Here is a 19,134-nt window from a genome sequence, read left to right on the forward strand (position 1 = left end):
ACTATTTTTTGAGGGAATCACGCCCATCTCTACGGCCTGCCTAGGGAAGCAGCCTGCCGGAGGCAGGTTAGCGCCGCAGGCCAAGGTAGGTGAATACACCAGGCGTGGATGGTCGAAACTGGCGCAGCATCGCGAAGCCTGTTACGACCAGACACTGTCTGGCGTACACCTACCTTGTTATCAGCCTTTTCTGAATTGTTTCAGGGTCAGAATCACCTCTAAGACTATGCCAGCAAAAATCCACGGCTTTGCTGAGAAAATTCGAGGAAAGATTGCTGAGGAAGTCGAAGGCCAAATGGTGTCGGTCAAAGTGGATGGGTGCTCCAAGGGAAACCGTCATTTTGTTGGAGTGAATATTCAATTTGGCAAGGATGGCAAGTCGGTCTTCCGGACCCTCTCCGTCGAGGAACTGCATTTGTCTGCCACAGCTGCAAATTTGAATCGGTTCGCAAGGTTTTAAGGGGGGAGACTCGTCATTCTACGTCAAAAAATCAGATTTTCGTTTTCGAGTTTTTCGAATTCTTTGTGTCAAACCCTTGAAATTGGTGGCTGGCTGGTTTCGAAATTCAAAACCGTTTGGCCATAGGATGACCTTTTTGTAATTGTTTTTCCACAGGATAGGTTAGACCGTTTGAACTTCGAAGCCATTTTACCCACTGCAATATTTGGTTTCAGGAACTAATGTCCGCAGAAAAATGTCCATTAAATTTATGTCCATTAGGAAATAATGTCCGGTGAAGAAACATGTCCGTGTGGAAAGAATGCCCCCAAATTAATTGGCCTCATTTTTAAATGTCAAACTTTTTGTTTATCCATAGTGACATAAATTAACCAAGTCCGTTCCCAAATAATTTTATTTGGCATGGCTTGCAAATATCATTTAGGATTTATCAATCATTGGCTTGTCATTTGCCAATCGCTGGCTCGGCATCAGACAATCAATCTGGCTGCACCTTGATGTTGTACGCAATTGCCTCTAGGTACCTGATATTCCTTCCCGTTTCGCTGTAATCTTCATAGCTATTGGCCAGAATGAATCGTGCTACTATGAGTTTCTAGAACTTCGAAGCAGAGCCGCTGTGCCACTACTGTCGGCCACATTCGTTCGGTGCCGAAAAAACCTCAGGCCTTTATTAGGGGTGGTCATTATATTATGGGACATTCTACCTTGGACATTACATGCATGGACGAAAAATCGATGGACAAAAAGGGACCGGACATTTACCTGCGGACATTTCTTCACTATACCGCAATATTTTGGGTCTTGCGCGCACGTTTACAGCCAGACCGTTGATTGTTTCGAATCAATAATTTTTCCTATGTTTTGTCTCCATAAGGCCGTCACTCTGAACTAGGATATCTTCAAACGGACCAGTAGAAGTGTCCGAAAAAAATTATTGAAATGCCTAAATTTAAAGGCTTTTCTTTGTACAGTTAAAATGTAAATTTGAGGCACTTAGGAACCCGGTATTTTAATCATACTAGTTCAATCTAGAGTGCCAGGAGTCTTCTTGAAGGAGGAACAAAGACATTTATGATATGATGCCGCATTCCCTAAAAATCATGCGCGCAGTGATTTTTTGGCGTATTTTAGTGGTTTAGTAGAAAGATCATAGATTCAAGGTCATAGGGCCTACAGTCAAACTTTTTTTTTTTGAAATCAACATTAAAGAACCAGCTTCTTATTGGAAATCCCCACTAACCTTCAAATTTATTGGAAAGATTTTTTGTTGGCTGAGCGATAGCGAAGCTCGTTACTCCAGTGGGGTTGAAAAGTTTTGTCTGTCTGTTTGTCTGTCTGCGTGTGTGTGTGTGTGTGTGTGTGAGTGTGTGCACTACTCCTCCTGAACGGCTCAGCCGATCTGGCTGAGATTTTGCAGGGTCATAAGGTATGTCCTTGGCTCGCCACACACCAAAATTCAGCTTTCTATCTCAATCCATTCGGTCATATTAGCCAAAAAACACTTAAAAAACGGCAAAAGAAGACAACTTTTTAGGTACTTTCAACTTTGTGTCACGTTTCATATCGTTTCATATGTTTTTGAGGCTGCTGATGACGAAAATAGAACCCGTTCGGAACCCCGACCGAAAGTTGAATCCGATTGGTGTAGATTTTAATGACCAAATGCTATTTTTGAGGGGATCACGCCCATTTCCACGGTGTGCCTAGGGAAGCAGCCTGCCGAAGGCAGGTTAGCGCCGCAGGCCAAGGTAGGTGTATACGCTAGAAAGCCAATGCCTGCCCAAGGCAGGCTAGCGTCGCAGGCCAAGGTCGGTACGCCAGGCGCGGATTGGAGAAACAGACAGCGAGATATCGCGAAGCCTGTTACGACAAGACGCGGTCTGGCGTAAACCTACCTTGTTTCTTTACTCTTAAGGGGGGAGACTCGTCTTTAACACCAAAATTTTAACAAATTTCAGGCTTAAACAAGGTAGGTTTACGCCAGACCGCGTCTTGTCGTAACAGGCTTCGCGATGCCTCGCGGCCTGTTCCTCTAATCCGCGCCTGGCGTAACTACCTTGGCCTGCGGCGCTAGCCTGCCTTCGGCAGGCATTGCCTTATCCGTCGTCGGGTACTTCTTACTTGTTGCATGCTGGGGGTCTCCGCCCCCAGACCCCCGTTCAATCTAGATAGAGTTGCTTCATCTACAGATAACTCGATCTTGACCCTTGTAACGTTTTCTTGTCGAGGCTGCGAGGCTCCGCCTCCCAGACCCCCTCTCTTCAAGACAGGAGTGATCTGCTGCAGAAAACTCGATTTTTTTGCCGTTTTTTAGGTGTTTTTTTGGCTATAAAAACTGAACCACGTGAGCTAGGGTGGTGAAATTCCGCGTGTGCCGAGCCAAGAACATACCTAATAGGCCTGCAAAATCTCAGCCAGATCGGCCGAGCCGTTCAGGAGGAGTAGTGCACGCACACAGACGGACGGACGGACAGACAGACAGACAAAACTTTTCAACCGCACTGGAGTAACGGGCTTCGCTATCGCTCACACGGCAAAAGTACCGCCTGGGATTCCCAGGCGCATCATGGGAAAAAGGGCCTATTTTCCAGGCGCCGCCTGGGAATCCCAGGCGGTACTTTTGCCGTGCAGCCAATAATTCCAGTGGCAAACTTACAAAATTGACGGAGAAATGCAGCAGCAGCCTGCCCAGTATTGGCGCCCAAATGGATATTGAACGTAAACGTCATGACATTATTGCTGCTCACTGGAGCAAGTTCAGAACCACAACCTGAAAAAGAGGACACAACCATTCAAACAATGCATAAGCATGAAGCGAAAAAGCGAAAAAACTTACCATTAGATGAATTTTCCTGTGCCGATGGCGCAGCCGCAACTGGAGGAGCATCAAAAGCTGGGGCGCGGACCGTGGGCTGGTCCATCACTGGAGGTCGAGGTGTGGCCCTCTCATTTTCCAGCTTGGCCAAGAAGCTCTCGCGCTGTACTCTGATGTGTTCGCTGAAAGCGAATCCAAAACCGATTACACGTGTGACACTAACACGGTCGAGCAGCAGCACCATGGACAGATGCAAGGATCCAGTCCAAAGTATCAGACATTTGGCCATTTGTCTTAGCGTCTGTAATATAGCACCAAATCAGTTAATTAGTAAAGTCATGAAAAAAAGAGCAACAAAAGAAAAAAACATTCATGCGTGCCTTGAGAATGGACAGCTTCCCCTCCAAATGAATAAGTGTCACGTGGGAAACCTTCTTCACCATTTTCCAAGCTGCTTTCCGATTTAATGAAGTTCATTGGCATATTGCGAATGGCAAGGATTTGAACAGAATCTGCATAAAGAAATTGTATTAGCAAAAGGGACCCATAAAAGAATGAAAAATCAAAAAAACTAAAACCGTTACTGCAGTGCACCTTGATCAAATGTTCTTTCATGTGAAGTAGCTGATCGGTCAGCAGTATCAGATGCATTAATCTGCACTGATTTTTCCAGTGAGAAGCTTAAATTAGAGATATTCATTGGTATGTTGGTCTCCTGCAAACCTGTAATATCCCCCCAATAAATAGTTTAAATGCTTGCATGTGAAAGGAACACAAATGGAGGTGTACCTCGAGACCGCGCTCGAGACACATGTAAAGAAGTACCTTTGGCAGTGTCCACATGTGTATGCCAGGGAGAGTTGCCTGTTGTTGAGTCCTGAATGCATAGAATTTCTGAAGGCTCTTGAAATTCCTCGATACCTAGAATTTCACCCTTCTGTACATCTGTAGAAAACAAAACATAGTTAATTTTTAATAAATGTGAATAATTGGAATGCAATTAAAACATTTCATAGGGTGGACTTTGAGACAAAGGACGGACACGTTCATTTCCACTAGCCCCTACAAAAGTACGGTGTTGCGAATGAAGCCAGGCTGTTTAATCTGCTGCTGACCTCCGGCTACATACAGATGCAGGGGCAAACCAGGGCCAATCAGCAGTGCCCAAAGTGGACCATCGACGATTTGGCCCATTTTTGGCTCAAATGTTACCTAGCCATAGGTTAACATCGGGGTAAAATTTCAGTCACCTAGGTGTCGTTTCATAGGAGTTATGGGCAATCTAAGTTTTTGACTTTTTTTCTTAAGTGGTTTTTGACCAAATTGCTACATTTTCCAAAAATCACTCTCAAGTCTACAGTTTTGCCCCTAGTTGGCTGAAACCTCGTTCCCCAGCGTAAAATTGCATGAGGAATTCGATTTCAGGGCCCAAACGGACCCCTGGGCAGTCTATCATAGAGAAAAATGCCAATTTTGACGAAAAATCACTTTTTTTAAGGTTTTACGTCGGTGCGTTTTAAAGCTACACCCGAATCCAAACCTGGTCAACTCCATGCGGGAAATCGTACCTCTTACTACCACCTAAAATAGCACGGCTCGACATTTGGGTGGTATGGGTATGGTTTGGGCGCTGCAGCCTTGGGAACTTTTAAATTAAGAAAAACTAGGAAATTCCTCCTTACGGCGAGGTCAACCCTCCTGCATTGGCTGTTTCGGGTTCAACTGAGGCCCCGCGGTAAGATTTAAGTTAGAAAGGCCATTCTTACCCCTCACTACCACCACTGACCCTCTGAGAAGCGCACTGAGGTCACTTTTGGGTCCATGGCTGCAGCCAAAATGACAGAATTGACGAAACACCTGAAGGGTAGGCAACTTTTCCTACGCGCCTGAAGGGGAGGCAAATTATCCTACGCATGAGTGGGGCTGTTCTAGTCTAATAAAACATGTAGTCTAACATCTGCTTCTTTTATTTTGAAGAGGATAATGATCACAATTTTGACAAATTTGGCAGTTAGATAAAATACTAAGCTAGGAACAAACCTTGGCTCATTATACATTGAGCGAATATCGTAAATTGCTGATCATTACACTAAACCAAGAACACAACTTTGCTTAACACATATGAAAAAGTCCAGACGACCATCTGGGAACACCGCTCCCGGACAAATCCGATTTTCCGATTTCGCCTCACAGAATTGTCACGATCATGAGACATATTTTTTCGGAACCGCCTCAACGAAAGACGCAAGTCACTTTTTGAACGGACCTCGTACGATGAATTTGGTACAGGAACGTGATTCCCGGACGGCCGTCAGAGACATGTCCAGTGCGGGAACACCGTTCCCGTTCGTAAAAGCGGCCTAGCAAGCTAAATGACGTTATTTACGGAATCAGCGGAGGGACCCCAGGCTATTCGCACACTTTTCGACCTGTATTGAGCTTTTACAACCTACCCGTTTTCCACACGGCCTTCTTGACGTGCAGCAGAATCGGGCCGTTTCAAAATCGAGTTGGTTGTGACAGCTGAAACCAAGTCGAAACGTGTGCGAATGGCCTGGACTCGATCCGCTGATTCCGAAAATACCCTCATCGTGACAATTCTGTGAGGCGAAATCGGAAAATCGGATTTGTCCGGGAGCGGTGTTCCCAGATGGTCGTCTGGACTTTTTCATATGTGTTAAGCAAAGTTGTGTTCTTGGTTTAGTGTAATGATCAGCAATTTACGATATTCGCTCAATGTATAATGAGCCAAGGTTTGTTCCTACTCTACAAATCAAAGAGTGTACATGGTACGCTCGAACTGGAGCATGCCTGCAAGCACGCTCTAACTAGCGCATGCCTGCCAAGCATGCACTAACTAGTGCTTACATGCCATGTACACGCGAACTGAAGCATACATTTACTGCATACGGGATAGGGAGTTTTCTGCATCAGGAAGCGTGTACATGGCATGTAAGTACTAGTTGGTGCATGCTTGGCAGGCATGCGCGAGCTAGAGCGTGCTTACAGGCATGCTCCAGTTAGAGCATACTATTTACACTCTTTGATTTGTAGAGTAGCTTAGTATTTTATCTAACTGCCAAATTTGTCAAAATTGTGATCATTATCCTCTTCATAATAAAAGAAGCAGATGTTAGACTACATGTTTTATTAGACTAGAACAGCCCCACTCATGCGTAGGATAATTTGCCTCCCCTTCAGGCGCGTAGGAAAAGTTGCCTACCCTTCAGATGTTTCGTCAATTCTGTCATTTTGGCTGCAGCCATGGACCCAAAAGTGACCTCAGTGCGCTTCTCAGAGGGTCAGTGGTGGTAGTGAGGGGTAAGAAGGGCCTTTCTAACTTAAATCTTACCGCGGGGCCTCAGTTGAACCCGAAACAGCCAATGCAGGAGGGTTGACCTCGCCGTAAGGAGGAATTTCCTAGTTTTTCTTAATTTAAAAGTTCCCAAGGCTGCAGCGCCCAAACCATACCCATACCACCCAAATGTCGAGCCGTGCTATTTTAGGTGGTAGTAAAAGGTACGATTTCCCGCATGGAGTTGACCAAGTTTGGATTCGGGTGTAGCTTTAAAACGCACCGACGTAAAACCTTAAAAAAAGTGATTTTTCGTCAAAATTGGCATTTTTCTCTATGATAGACTGCCCAGGGGTCCGTTTGGGCCCTGAAATCGAATTCCTCGTGCAATTTTACGCTGGGGAACGAGTTTTCAGCCAACTAGGGGCAAAACTGTAGACTTGAGAGTGATTTTTGGAAAATGTAGCAATTTGGTCAAAAACCACTTAAGAAAAAAAATCAAAAACTAAGATTGCCCATAACTCCTATGAAACGACACCTAGGTGGCTGAAATTTTACCCCGATGTTTACCTATGGGTAGGTAACATTTGAGCCAAAAATGGGCCAAATCGTCGATGGTCCATTTTGGGCACTGCTGATTGGCCCTGGTTTGCCCCTGCAGACAGATGCAGATGTATAGATTCTTCTGAACCTGCAGCATAAAAACAAATGCAAAACATTATAGCAGTTTGTTGGCTGAGCGATATATCCTGTTACTCCATTGGGGTTGAAAAGTTTTTCCTGTCTGTCTGTCTGTCCGTCTGTCTGTGTGTCCGCACTACTCCTCCTGAACGGCTCGGCCGATCTCTGTGAGATTTTGCACACTTTTTGGGCATGTCCTTGGCTCGGCACATGCGAAATTTCACTATCCTAGCTCAACTGGTTCAGTTTTTATAGCCGAAAAACACCTGAAAAACGGCGAAAAATCGAGTTTTCTGCAGGCAGATTCTGCCTTGAAGAAGGGGGGTCTGGGGGGCGGAGCCTCCCAGCCCCGACAAGCTAAAAAGCTACAAGGAACCTAGAATGAAGGGGGTCTGGGGGGCCCCCAGCATGCACCAAGTTAGAAGTAACCGACGATGGACAAGCCATCGCCTGCCGAAGGCAGGGTAGCGCCGCAGGCCAACGTAGGTACGCCAGGCGCGGATTGGAGGAACAGGCAGCGAGACATCGCGAAGCCTGTTACAAGACGCGATCTGGCGTAAACCGACCTTGTCTTAAGAAGATTAACAGGAAAAAACCCAAAGATTAATAATTTACCATTCACTGCCTCTTCATCAGACACCACACCTGTCACCGCTTGCATTGAGTCAAAATGCTCCAATCCCTTGGCACAATCATCTGTAACAAGGTAGGTTTACGCCAGACCGCGTCTTGTCGTAACAGGCTTCGCGATGTCTCGCTGCCTGTTCCTACAATCCACGCCTGGCGTACCTACCTTGGCCTGCGGCGCTAGCCTGCCTGCGGCAGGCAATGGCTTGTCCATTGTCGGTTATTTTTTAACTTGTTGAATGCTCCCCCTACATTCTAAATAGAGTTGTTTTATCTACAGATAACACGATCTTGACCCTTGTCACTTTTTAACTTGACGAAGCTGGGGGGCTCCGCCCCCCAGACCCCCCTTTCTCCAAGCCAGAAGTGATCCATCTGCAAAAAGCTATATTTTTCGCCGTTTTTTAGGTGTTTTTCGGCTAAAAAAACTGAACCAGTTGAGCTAGGATGGTGAAATTCCGCGTGTGCCGAGCCAAGGACATACCCAAGAAGTGTGCAAAGTCTCACCGAGATCGGCCGAGCCGTTCAGGAGGAGTAGTGCGGACACACACACAGACAGACAGACAGACAGACAAAACTTTTCAACCCCACTGAAGTAACAGGCTTCGCTATCGCTCAGCCAAAAAGAAAGCAATGCCATTCATTATTTTTAATGGCAATACACCATCATGTTACATTAATCTTCTCATTGCGAATACACATTACCATCAATAACTAATTGAGGACTGTCACGAGGAAATAACATCTCCATGAGGTTGAGTAACTTCCAATTCGAGACGAGCGTGATTGTGGCACAAAATTGTGGCCACAAAAATCCCCAATAGGGTCATTCCATGGGGGTTCGACATACTTTTGCAAGTGATGTCTCCGATTTCGATGAAACTTTGCAAGCTTGTTGGCTATGGTCTGAATACCCCCAATACCAATTTTGAGCAAAAAATACCGATTTTTGAAAAAGTTATGGCCTGCGTTAGAAATTTTGAATTTTGTTGCAGACCTTTTTTGAAAACGCTGTAGTTTCTTCAAACATGAAGCTACAGAGCTCATTCTGGGCTCATTTAAAAGGTCTTGAATTGGACTTTAAGCCTATTGCAACATTTTGACAAAAATTTTCAAATTTGAAAAAAATTGATCAAAGTCAAAATTTTGAACGCAATTTTCTAAAAAGTAGTATTTTTGATTTTTTTTCTTTTTTGATATGTTATAGTCCATACTTTAGTCTAGCAACCCTCAAATTTTGGTTGGAAAAAATTCATAAACAAGGGAGAAAATCGATTTTTAGTGTTACAATGCACATCAATTTTGGTGTCCCAGACTCATTCAGTGTGGCGCTGGCTGCGTTGCCTGCATGCTACTGCACTCCTACCCTCTGGGCGTCGAATTCACCTGCCCAGGGACATCCCCATCGACTCGTCGTATGCTGCGACCCCCCCCCCCACCCCCCTCCAGGTCTTATGGAAAAACCACGTGAATAAATATGTCAACTAAAAACACTCTTTTATTCTATCATTCGAAACAAATTAATGTCACTTTTTTCTTCCTCGCCTGCTTGATGGGGCCGGTGCTGGTGGCTGGACAGCCACGGGGGCAGCGCGGCGCGTTGATGATCTGTTGGGAAATAATTTGTTGTCAATGTATGGTGGATTTCTACTGATGCGGTAACTTCGCTGCAAAGGCTTATTTTTCACTCACCGTGTTGCACGCCTCGTTTCAGTCTCGGCCTGCTGAAGTGGTACTGGCTGCACTGCTTCCTTCAGTGTTGGCTGTTCTTGTCTCTCCTGAGGTGGTTGAGTTCCAGTAGTCAGCTGCACCTCTAGGGCGTGTTCTGTGGCGGTGGCTTGAGTTCGCTTCGTGGTCGAGCTGCAGAAAAATGAAAACAAAATTATTTTACAGCTCTCATCTTTTTGCGATTGTCTTTATTTCATAGGTACCTACCGTGCCAGCACTGCACCTGGATCGTCCTCGTCTTCCACTGGGGTGTCCACAGCCGATTTTAGCCTGAAGCTAATTTTTTCGCAAGACCACCTCAAAGTCAAGCGACAAAATTAGCTTCAGGCTAAAATCGGCTGTGGACACCCCAGTGGAAGACGAGGACGATCCAGATGCAGTGCTGACACGGTAGGTTCCTATGAAATAAAGACAATCGCAAAAAGATGAGAGCTGTAAAATAATTTTGTTTTCATTTTTCTGCAGCTCGACCACGAAGCGGACTCAAGCCACCGCCGCAGAACACGCCCTAGAGGTGCAGCTGACTACTGGAACTCAACCACCTCAGGAGAGACAAGAACAGCCAACACTGGAGGAAGCAGTGCAGCCAGTACCACTTCAGCAGGCCGAGACTGAAACGAGGCGTGCAACACGGTGAGTGAAAAATTACTCTGCAAACTGAAGTGTGCACATAGTACACTCTTATTAGAGCATGCTTCCAAGTACACTCTTATTTACAGCATACTTGCTAGGCACACGCTAAAATAGAGTGTGCCTGGCAAGTACACGCTAAATAAGTGTGTACCTTCCATGTACACACTAAAATACACTTGATAAGTCCTATCTAAAAGCATGGGCCAGTTTAAGTGTACTTGCCAGGTACACTCTTATTTAGCGTGTACATGCAATGTACACTCTATGTAAGTGTGTACCTAGCAAGTATGCTGTAAATAAGAGTGTACTTGGAAGCATGCTCTGATAAGAGTGTACTATGTACACACTTCAGTTTGCAGAGTAGCCTTTGCAGCGAAGTTACCGCATCAGTAGAAATCCACCATACATTGACAACAAATTATTTCCCAACAGATCATCAACGCGCCGCGCTGCCCCCGTGGCTGTCCAGCCACCAGCACCGGCCCCATCAAGCAGGCAAGGAAGAAAAAAGTGACATTAATTTGTTTCGAATGATAGAATAAAAGAGTGTTTTTAATTGACATATTTATTCACGTGGTTTTTCCATAAGACCTGGAGGGGGATGGGGGGGTGGGGGGGTCGCAGCATACGACGAGTCGATGGGGATGTCCCTGGGCAGGTGAATTCGACGCCCAGAGGGTAGGAGTGCAGTAGCATGCAGGCAACGCAGCCAGCGCCACACTGAACAAGGTAGGTTTACGCCAGACCGCGTCTTGTCGTAACAGGCTTCGCGATGTGTCGCTGCCTGTTTCTCCAATCCGCGCCTGGCGTACCTACCTTGGCCTGCGGCGCTAGGCTGCCTTCGGCAGACAATGCTTGTCCATCATCAGTTACTTCAGAACTGCTGCATGCTGGGGGCCCCCAGACCCCCCTTCATTCTAGATAGAGGTGCTTCATCTACAAATTACACGATCTTGACCCTTGTAATTTTTCAACTTGCCGTGGCTGGGGGGCTCCGCCCCCCAGACCCCCCTTTCATCCAGACAGGAGAGGTCTACCGACAGAAAACTCGATTTTTCGCCGTTTTTTAGGTGTTTTTCGGCTATAAAAACTGAACCACTTGAGCTAGGATTGTGAAATTTCGCGTGTGCCGAGCCAAGAACATACCTAATAACCCTGCAAAATCTCAGCCAGATCGGCCGAGCCGTTCAGGAGGAGTAGTGTACACACACACACACAGACAGACAGACAGACAGACAGACACACAGACAGACAGACAAAACTTTTCAACCGCACTGGAGTAACAGGCTTCGCTATCGCTCAGCCAATGAGTCTGGGACACCAAAATTGATGTGCATTGTAACACTAAAAATCGATTTTCTCCCTTGTTTATGAATTTTTTCCAACCAAAATTTGAGGGTTGCTAGACTAAAGTATGGACTATAACATATCAAAAAAGAAAAAAAATCAAAAATACTACTTTTTAGAAAATTGCGTTCAAAATTTTGACTTTGATCAATTTTTTTCAAATTTGAAAATTTTTGTCAAAATGTTGCAATAGGCTTCAAGTCCAATTCAAGACCTTTTTAATGAGCCCAGAATGAGCTCTGTAGCTTCATTTTTGAAGAAACTACAGCGTTTTTAAAAAAGGTCTGCAACAAAATTCAAAATTTCTAACGCAGGCCATAACTTTTTCAAAAATCGGTATTTTTTGCTCAAAATTGGTATTGGGGGTATTCAGACCATAGCCAACAAGCTTGCAAAGTTTCATCGAAATCGGAGACATCACTTGCAAAAGTATGTCGAACCCCCATGGAATGACCCAATAGGCATACCGTATGCAAACGGACTATACTTACCGTAAAACGGTAAAGACCATGCAGAGCGACTTTGCGTGTGCTGTTTCTTGTTCTCCTCGTCAATATCTACATTTTCCGAACTCAAGTTGAACTTAAACCACCTCGGTTCAGGAGATATTGGCTTTCAAAGATACGACTTCGTAACGCATTCTTATGACTTTGGGACACCAAACTTCAAACTTTCTTGCATCGGAGCGACCTTGTGTGTTCTGTTTCTTGTTCTCCTTGTCAATATCTACATTTTCCGAACTCAAGTTGAGCTTTAACCACCTCGGTTCGGGAGATATTGGCTTTCAAAGATGTGACTTAGTTACGCAAAGGCATGACTTTGGGACCTGCAGAAACCAATTTTTTTTAACCCTTTACGTCACGGCGTCCTTTTTAAAAGACGTTCCCTTTTTTCCGCTCTATTTTCGGTAAAACGAGGTTTAAACGGTCGCCGTGCGTTGGAAATCAAAGAAGACGCCACTCGGAGTGAGTTTCAAACTTCCCGCGGAAATGCAACACTGCGCGAGGCTACAGGGGGCCGTCCCGTCCAGAAATTGTATGCGCTGCGCGCCAGTGATAGGAGTGAGAGGCGTTGGTTTTCCTCAGCTCGGATTTAATGCCGGTTCGTATTATTACCCACTCGCTTTACTCAAAGTTGCTGATCAAGGACTGTACTTTGGAATGCATAACGTAGACTTATGATAAACTTTGCCTGGGTGAAGCTAGAGTGCCGAGAATACGATAGTCCTTCCTGAAGGACATTGTGACTCGACTCGCCGTTATTGCAGTTTGACAAACTCGCTTCGCATGGGTTTTTATTTTTATGAATTGGTTTCGTTTCCTTCCCATTTCATTTGGTGTTCTCATTTAAGTTCGTAATAATGTGTTTTCTTTACTGCGTATGCAGAGAAGTCTGGCTCCTAACCTATAACCTCAAAAAGTTTCCGAACATTGCTTTGTTTTGTTTGTTTTCACTTATTTTGCCGTACCATGCACTGGGAGAAATAATGAAGATTGTGGCTGTTAAACCTAATGCCACTCTCCACTGTTTACCGAAAGAAAGTGTTTACCGTACCCTGGGATACAGTAGACACCGTACCTGAAAGAACGGCGTTCACTGTATCCAGGGAACCTGCATCCACTGTACTTGGAAACTTTTCAGACACGGCATTCAGTATAACTGTAAGATAAAGGCGAAATTCCAAAATCGCGATACACTGAGAGAAATAATGAAGATTGTGGCTGTTAAACCTAATGCCACTTTTCACTGTTTACCGAAAGAAGGTGTTTACCGTACCCTGGGATACAGTAGACACTGTGCCTGATGGAACGGCGTTCGCTGTATCCCGGAAACCTGCATCCACTGTACCTTGGAAACTGTTCAGACACGGCATTCAGTATAACCGTAAGATAAAGGCGAAATTCCAAAGTCACTGTAGGAACGTTTAAATGACGGAAATGAATTCATCTCAACAAGACGAACAAAAAATGATAAGCATGTTATGGGCTCAGACTCGAAATTCAAGAGATATCGGCATCAAAAGTCAAAAAAGTGGGATTTAGGACCGTAATTTGATCAGTCCGATGTTTTGGAGTCCAAAATCCAACTATTTTTGACTTCTGATCACGATTCCCGCTGAATTACGAGTCTGAGACCATAATATGCCCATCATTTTTTGTTCGAATTGTTAAGATGAATTCATTTCCGTCATCCAATCGTTCCTATCGTAATTTTGGAATTTCGCCTTTATGTTACGGTTATACTGAATGCAGTGTCTGAACAGTTTCCAAGGTACAGCGGATGCGGGTTCCCGGGATACAGTGAACGCCGTTCCTGGAGGCACAGTGTCTACTGTGCCTCAGGGTACGGTAAACACCTTCTTTCGGTAAACAGTGGAGAGTGGCATTAGGTTTAACAGCCACAATCTTCATTATTTCTCTCAGTGTAGGAACGTTTCGATGACGGAAAAGAATTCATTTCAACAAGACGAACAAAAAATGATAGGCATGTTATGGGCTCAGACTCGAAATTCAACAGATATCGGCATCAAAAGTCTAAAAAAGTAGAATTTTGGAACGTAATTTGATGAGTCCTATGTTAGGGGTCCAAAAATCCTACTTTTTTAGACTTCTGATCCCGATTTCCACTGAATTACGAGTCTGAGACCATAACATGCTTATCATTTTTTGTTCGTCTTGTTGAGATAAATTCATTTCCGTCATCGAAACGTTCCTATCGTGATTTTGGAATTTCGCCTTTATCTTACAGTTATACTGAATGCCGTGTCTGAAAAGTTTCCAAGGTACAGTGGATGCAGGTTCCCTGGATACAGTGAACGCCGTTCTTTCAGGTACGGTGTCTTCTGTATCCCAGGGTACGGTAAACACCTTCTTTCGGTAAACAGTGGAGAGTGGCATTAGGTTTAACAGCCACAATCTTCATTATTTCTCCCAGTGTGCACGAGAATGGGGCTTATTCTAGTTGACCAATCATATTTTCTCCTTGGGCTGCTAGTTTACTGTTTCCTTTAGTATTTTAGTCAGTCCCCAATGTGACAGATTCCGCTGTTTTCTGTTTTGGTTGTGATCAAAACAACCTTCTATGTTCTGTATCCTATTCCATAAATAATACATATTGTTTTCATTATGTCTCATTTGAACTCCAGCGAGACCATTCCATAGTTTGCTGTTTGGAAAGTTCAAGGTGCTAGCACAACCATCGCATGAACCATCATCGATAATTTTTCATTTTGCCCTTGAGTAATGTTTGATGAGCATTTACCATGGGATTAAAGTGAGTGTATAAAATCTGAGAACTTCATTTGGCACAGAAAGATTAAAAGAAGCAAAGAGACATCATTACAAGTCTATAGGTCAAGCAGTATGGCTTGTAATTGTAACAGTGCGGACCACTTATTTGTGTTATTCGCTGGTACTTTTCCAAGCCATACTGCTTGACCTATAGACTTGTAGTGATGTTCCTTTGCTTCTATAAATCTCGCTGTGCCAAATGAAGTCCTCAGATTTTATGCACCTACTTTCATTCCATGGTAAATGCTCATCAAACATTACTCCAAAGGCAAAATGAAATTATCGATGATGGTTGTCCGTTGGTAGTACTAGCACCTTCAGTAAATGATAAGTTTGTCTCACTCCGATGTTGAGTTTTATTTGAACTGATCATTCCATGTCATACACTCAAGCTTCTTCAAAATTTATTGAAATTAAAAAGGTTGTTTGGCTTTTTTGTAAATAATCAGGTTTTGAAAAACATTCATGGGAAAACTCATGTAGTTGTTTTATTTCCCGAGTCATGGTTTGATGTTTGTTTGCAAAACCATTCGATAGAAGTAACTGTTCTTCTTCTTTTGCAGCATCAACATGGCTTCTGGAATAAAAGCATCAGCCTTTTATTCCAAGAAAGACAAGGATGTGCGAATCTGTTTTCCTTCAAATCCACATTTTTCCGATGATGGGGATAGTGATTCAGACCCAGATGAAGGAGCGCCACAGAGAAAGTATATATCGGACAAAGTCATTCCTCCATCATATTCAGAGCACTCATCTTCCTCTGAAAATGATTCAAAACCTCCTAAGGAGTTAGTGAAGAGACGGAAGAAAATAACTCCACATCCAACTGTGGACAGGTATTCTTCATCACAGACTGGTAAAAATGTCACCCGAAGGTGTCTGTTCACAGATGTGACTAACACGAGGTAAGTTCAGTACTACAACCCGATGTTAAATTTTCCAGTTACTCGTGCAGTTATTTCCATTTACTTTTTGCATTTCTTCTATTTAGGACAAGTAAACATATTGTTCTTTCTCAAAGAAAACCTGTGCCTGGAAATGAAAACATTGAAACTCAAATTAAGAAGCAATCATTGACATAAGTCAAAAGAACAGAAGTTAGTAATACAAATGTGCCCAAATGTGATATGGTAAAGAAAAATTGTGATAAAGAACCAAATTTAAGTCTGCAAGTGGAGCATGCAGATGCAGATCAAGTGGCGCGCAAGTCAAATGATGGCGGGCTGTCTTCGGCTAACAATGTTAGAATCGAGGTCATACATGATACTGTTTTGCTTTCTCAACCTAAAGTTATTGCATCCCAGCAAAGGTGGGTGTTTCTTTTCATTTAAAGTATTTCACTGGTCATTTGACAAAGTGGTATAAGTCCACCAGGAGTCCGAGTCTTTCTTTGTGAAAATGTTTCAACGCCCCTCGTGGAAAACAGCGGACGCCGGATGGACAGGGCGATGAGGACAAGCGATGGCTATCTAAATATCATCCATTTGTTTCAAATATGGACATAGCGGACATCCATGATTCGTCCGAGGCATCCAAGGCTAGGCCGTCCGACATCCAAAGCGTGTCCCCGTGGTGTCACCCAGCGCGTCCACAGGACGTCCTCGTTGCCATCCAGGACGTCCACGGGATGTCCCTGGCGTCCAAGGAGTGTCACTGCTACGTCCAAAGCGTGTCCCCGTGGTGCCACCCAGCGCGTCCACAGGACGTCCTCGCTGCCATCCAGGACGTCCACGGGATGTCCCTGGCGTCCAAGGAGTGTCACTGCTACGTCCAAAGCGTGTCCTCGTGGTGCCACCCAGCGCGTCCACAGGACGTCCGCAGGATGTCCCTGGCGTCCAAAGCGTGTCCCCGTGGTGTCACCCAGCGCGTCCACAGGACGTCCGCAGGATGTCCCTGGCGTCCAAAGCGCGTCCCCGTGGTGTCACCCAGCGCGTCCACAGAACGTCCGCGCTGCCTTCCAGGACGTCCATGGGATGTCCCTGGCGTCTAAAGAGTGTCAAAGCTGACGTCCAAAGCGTGTCTCCGTCGTGTCACCCAGCGCGTCACGTCCCCGCTGCCATCCAGGACGTCCACGGGATGTCCCTGGCGTCCAAAGAGTGTCACTGCTGACGTCCTATGTCCCGTCCACAGAACGTCTTTGCTGCTGTACCTGCTGACCTCCATATGTCAAGCATGAAAGTCATAAGAAACATTAATTGCGTCATTTGAAACAATTTTTCACATCAGCCATTTATTTAGTAACAAGCACAAGGCAGAACGCATGCTGTATTTTAAATAACAAAAAAAAAAGTTTTCCTGAAGTTACTATCACAGGCACAGTATTCGTAACAAAATTACCTATACTTTTCCAACTAGTATAAGAAAAATAAATCAAGATTATTCTTAAAGAACTTCCAAATAAAAAATACGATTTCAAGAAATCCTAGGAGTCACGAAGTCAATTTGATTATTGTGTAAGAGTGTGGAGAAAGAAAAGAAGTGGTGTTGTGAAGTTGTGGCTCAGGGGACTACCAATGGCAGTGGTAGCAATGTGGTCGATGTGCCACCCGTCGAAATTTAAACTTGACAATAAATAGAAATCAAAATGCTGGTAAATTCAAAAAATTCTAATGCTAATATATTCCGCAGTGTTCTGACAATGGAACATCTTTAAAACATCTTTTACATGTTCTTAGGAGAAAGAAGGCAGTAAATTAATTTTCACGGGTTGGCAACTAGTTTCTCGGCGTCTGCGCCCTTGCGAAAATCGCGAAGCTGAAAGCACCAGCAGTCGCGCATTAAAACTGCCCCTCCATTGTTGCTGACGTTGAATTGTTTGGCTTGTTTCAAAAGGCTATGGTTCTCTAGTCATGTTTTCTTCAATTCTGTGTAATAGTTCTCCCTCACAACGTATCAACACCACGACGGTTCACTGAGATTCCAAACGCTATGAGTATAGCACGTATGGTGCAATGCGCTGTGATATCGCACCATACGTGCAATGCCACAGCCATATTGCACCTCTGGTGCAATGCTTCCCGAAAAGGCCCTATGCTAATGCATGGGAAATGGGAGGCATTGCACTTCATGTGCAATGCTTTTGCATTGCACCAATTGACGCTATACTCATAGCGTTTGGATTCTCAGTGTTGGTTTGACAAACTTCATAAACTCGAGGGGGTTGGTTTCAAAACGCGGGTGAGTCTTGTTCGAGGAACATGAGCACTGCAAGTCGCGAGGTGGAGCGAAGTGGTCCTAGTGCTAACTGAATCACAACAACAACAAAATTGTTTTATTGACAGAAAAAAAAGTAATATTTGAGAAACTTTATGTCAGAAAAAAAAGAACTTTTGTTTTGCTAATTTTTTGTGAATATTTTTTTAAAAAGTTCTCCCATAAAAATTGAAAATTTGTTAATTTTCATAACACGGTGAAACCGATGTCTGGAAATTTCCAGATATTTTTTGCCATTTCCAGACATTGTCTGGAAATGGCCGTTTTTTTCCAGATATTGTCTGGAAATGTCTACTTTTTCCAGATAATATCTGGAAATGGTCAAATCCCAGATATATATCTGAAAAAAACGTCATTTCCAGATAATATCTGGAAATAAAATTTTCCAGATAATATCTGGAAATTTCCCAGATAATGTCTGGAAACAAAGGCCTTGACGCCGAGGTCCACGGATTTGCGACCTGGGGGTCCCCGATGGTGTCCTCGAGGTCCCCAGGACACGAGGAGTCCAACGCCGAGGTCGCCGACGCTCTAGGACAAGCGGTTCCGGAGATACGAGGACGTACCACAAGGAGTCCGTCAAAGCAACTTTTTAGTTGGAGGCCAAAATCATCATCGGCCTCTGGCTGCGTTCCACTTGGGTGTCCGGGACTTTTGACTTCAGCATCGTGTTAAGGTAGTGCTAGACTACCAGGAACCCGTCGGAGGTCGCCGTCGGACCACCGGTGCGCCCAGGATGCCGACGAACGTGGCTGCTGTGCCGCCACACGGTTCAACACCGTTGTCGCCACCACCCAGGTGGTCCCCGATGGTGTCCTCGAGGTCCCCGGGACACGGGGAGTCCAACGCCGAGGTCGCCGACGCTCTAGGACAAGCGGTTCCGGAGATACGAGGACGTACCACAAGGAGTCCGTCAAAGCAACTTTTTAGTTGGAGGCCAAAATCATCATCGGCCTCTGGCTGCGTTCCACTTGGGTGTCCGGGACTTTTGACTTCAGCATCGTGTTAAGGTAGTGCTAGACTACCAGAAACCCGTCAGGGG

General features: G+C 44.7%; 2 protein-coding genes across 2 annotated transcripts; both read left to right on the forward strand.

Moving 5' to 3' along the window:
- Positions 1-12,608: 12,608 nt before the first annotated feature.
- Positions 12,609-15,961, forward strand: LOC117647753. Its single transcript, XM_034389650.1, has 3 exons — positions 12,609-12,690; positions 15,443-15,784; positions 15,871-15,961. The coding sequence occupies exons 2-3, from the start codon at positions 15,450-15,452 to the stop codon at positions 15,959-15,961; spliced, it is 426 nt and encodes a 141-aa protein (XP_034245541.1). The 5' UTR covers positions 12,609-12,690; positions 15,443-15,449.
- A 52-nt stretch (positions 15,962-16,013) lies between these two features.
- Positions 16,014-17,092, forward strand: LOC117647195. The gene is made up of 2 exons (XM_034388825.1): positions 16,014-16,188; positions 16,385-17,092. Exons 1-2 carry the CDS (start codon positions 16,059-16,061, stop codon positions 16,867-16,869), a joined length of 615 nt encoding a protein of 204 aa, XP_034244716.1. The 5' UTR covers positions 16,014-16,058; the 3' UTR covers positions 16,870-17,092.
- Positions 17,093-19,134: the final 2,042 nt, after the last annotated feature.

Source organism: Thrips palmi, unplaced genomic scaffold (genome assembly GCF_012932325.1).
Source record: "Thrips palmi isolate BJ-2018 unplaced genomic scaffold, TpBJ-2018v1 HiC_scaffold_2, whole genome shotgun sequence".
NCBI classification, from domain to species: Eukaryota; Metazoa; Arthropoda; class Insecta; order Thysanoptera; family Thripidae; genus Thrips; species Thrips palmi.

Coding starts and splice junctions, on each gene's coding strand:
- LOC117647753 (XM_034389650.1), top strand. CDS start 15,450: ATGGCTTCTGGAATAAAAGCATCAGCCTTTTATTCCAAGAAAGACAAG. Junction 15,785..15,870: donor ACAGATGTGACTAACACGAG/GTAAGTTCAGTA, acceptor TCTTCTATTTAG/GACAAGTAAACATATTGTTC.
- LOC117647195 (XM_034388825.1), top strand. CDS start 16,059: ATGCAGATGCAGATCAAGTGGCGCGCAAGTCAAATGATGGCGGGCTGT. Junction 16,189..16,384: donor GTTATTGCATCCCAGCAAAG/GTGGGTGTTTCT, acceptor ATATGGACATAG/CGGACATCCATGATTCGTCC.